Source organism: Sinocyclocheilus rhinocerous, unplaced genomic scaffold (genome assembly GCF_001515625.1).
Source record: "Sinocyclocheilus rhinocerous isolate Xijiao unplaced genomic scaffold, SAMN03320098_v1.1 scaffold3807, whole genome shotgun sequence".
Lineage (NCBI taxonomy): Eukaryota > Metazoa > Chordata > Actinopteri > Cypriniformes > Cyprinidae > Sinocyclocheilus > Sinocyclocheilus rhinocerous.
In genome coordinates, this window is record NW_015660506.1 from 895131 (window position 1) to 896404 (window position 1274).

The window sequence follows — 1274 nt, forward strand, 5'->3', positions numbered from 1 at the left end:
CCGGCTTCAGCTCAGGCTAAGCCGGGGCTTTCGCTCACGCTAGGCTGCTGTGTTTTTTGTTGTGAAAGCGAAACTACTTTGTTTGGCCTTCCAAAAGAGGACACAACTAGAAATCAGTGGTTAAGTTGTATTTACAACACTGTTCCAGAACAGTTCAAACCAAATATTCAGATGTGTGCAACGCATTTTACGGAGGACGAGGACTGTTTCCTGGGAGAGTAGCCTACAATACCAGTGTCTGTTTCTATAATGTGGGGCAATTCCAACTTTGCAAGGACAGTCTGGCGCTTCTGACTCACAGCCTGTAAGTAGTTTTTTTATATTTAAAGAATTTGCCACTGACGATTCAAACGTGAGTTTTAAGCAGTGTAGGGTAGCGCTTGTTGTTTGTCGTTTCTCCGATCACAAATGCAGACATGGTTTTATGTTTACGCAGCACGATACGCAACAAACGCGTAAAAAGACCGTATAAGTCATTAAATCAGTAATTATGTCCCCACTGGATGCAACAAATGCCTCGTTTGTAATGGGTTTTATTGGTTTTGTCCCGTCGTGCTGGGAGACGGCATCACAGTATGGTAGGGGCGTAACATTTCAGTCACACGCTTGAGGTATTCGGTCAATCACAACGCACTGGATAGCTGGCCAATCAGCGTACACCTCGCTTTTCAGACCGATGAGCTTTGTAAAAATCAACGCGTTTCAGAAAAGCATAGAGGAGCAACAATAATGTACATTGTGGAAAATGTGTTTTTTGAACCTTAAACCGCATAAACACATTGTATTACACCAAATACACAACATAATGTTCTTTTTAGCAACGTCATATGACCCCTTTAAGTGACACCATTGAAATTTTCAAGTTTAGATGCATTTTCACTTATTCACACTCACAGACACCGGCTTTGCAACAGTTAAAGACCCTCTTCCTTTAAGCTCTTCTGCCCTTGCCAGGAGGGAGTCCCTCTTTCCCACAGAGGTCATCTTTACCCCGCTGATCTGAGGGTCCAGCTGAGAACTCTCACTCTTATAAGAGAACAAAACATGCTTAGAATGTACTTATGAATAAAAGAAAACCCAACATGTTTGACTGAGCTAAATTTACTGTTTACAGCTCTGTGTTAACATAATACATCACTGCAGGGACAATCATTTGCACTGGATGAAACACTGAACTGTACCGTATACTGTCCACTGCAATCATCTGGTGCATCAACGGCTTCAAAACCAGGTAAAATCAATGGAGTCTGTTGCTTAGCCTGACTTAAAACAGA

At 42.2% G+C, this 1274-nt stretch overlaps 1 protein-coding gene across 1 annotated transcript in view; it reads right to left on the bottom strand.

Moving 5' to 3' along the window:
* rif1 (replication timing regulatory factor 1) overlaps positions 1-1274 on the bottom strand; it is a 28480-nt gene that overhangs the window by 10187 nt on the left and 17019 nt on the right. The window contains exons 25-26 of the mRNA XM_016534434.1: positions 1182-1274; positions 895-1026 (exon numbers count right to left, since the gene is read on the bottom strand). Coding sequence (XP_016389920.1) covers positions 895-1026; positions 1182-1274 — 225 coding nt within the window. The remainder of the gene's footprint in view (positions 1-894; positions 1027-1181) is intronic.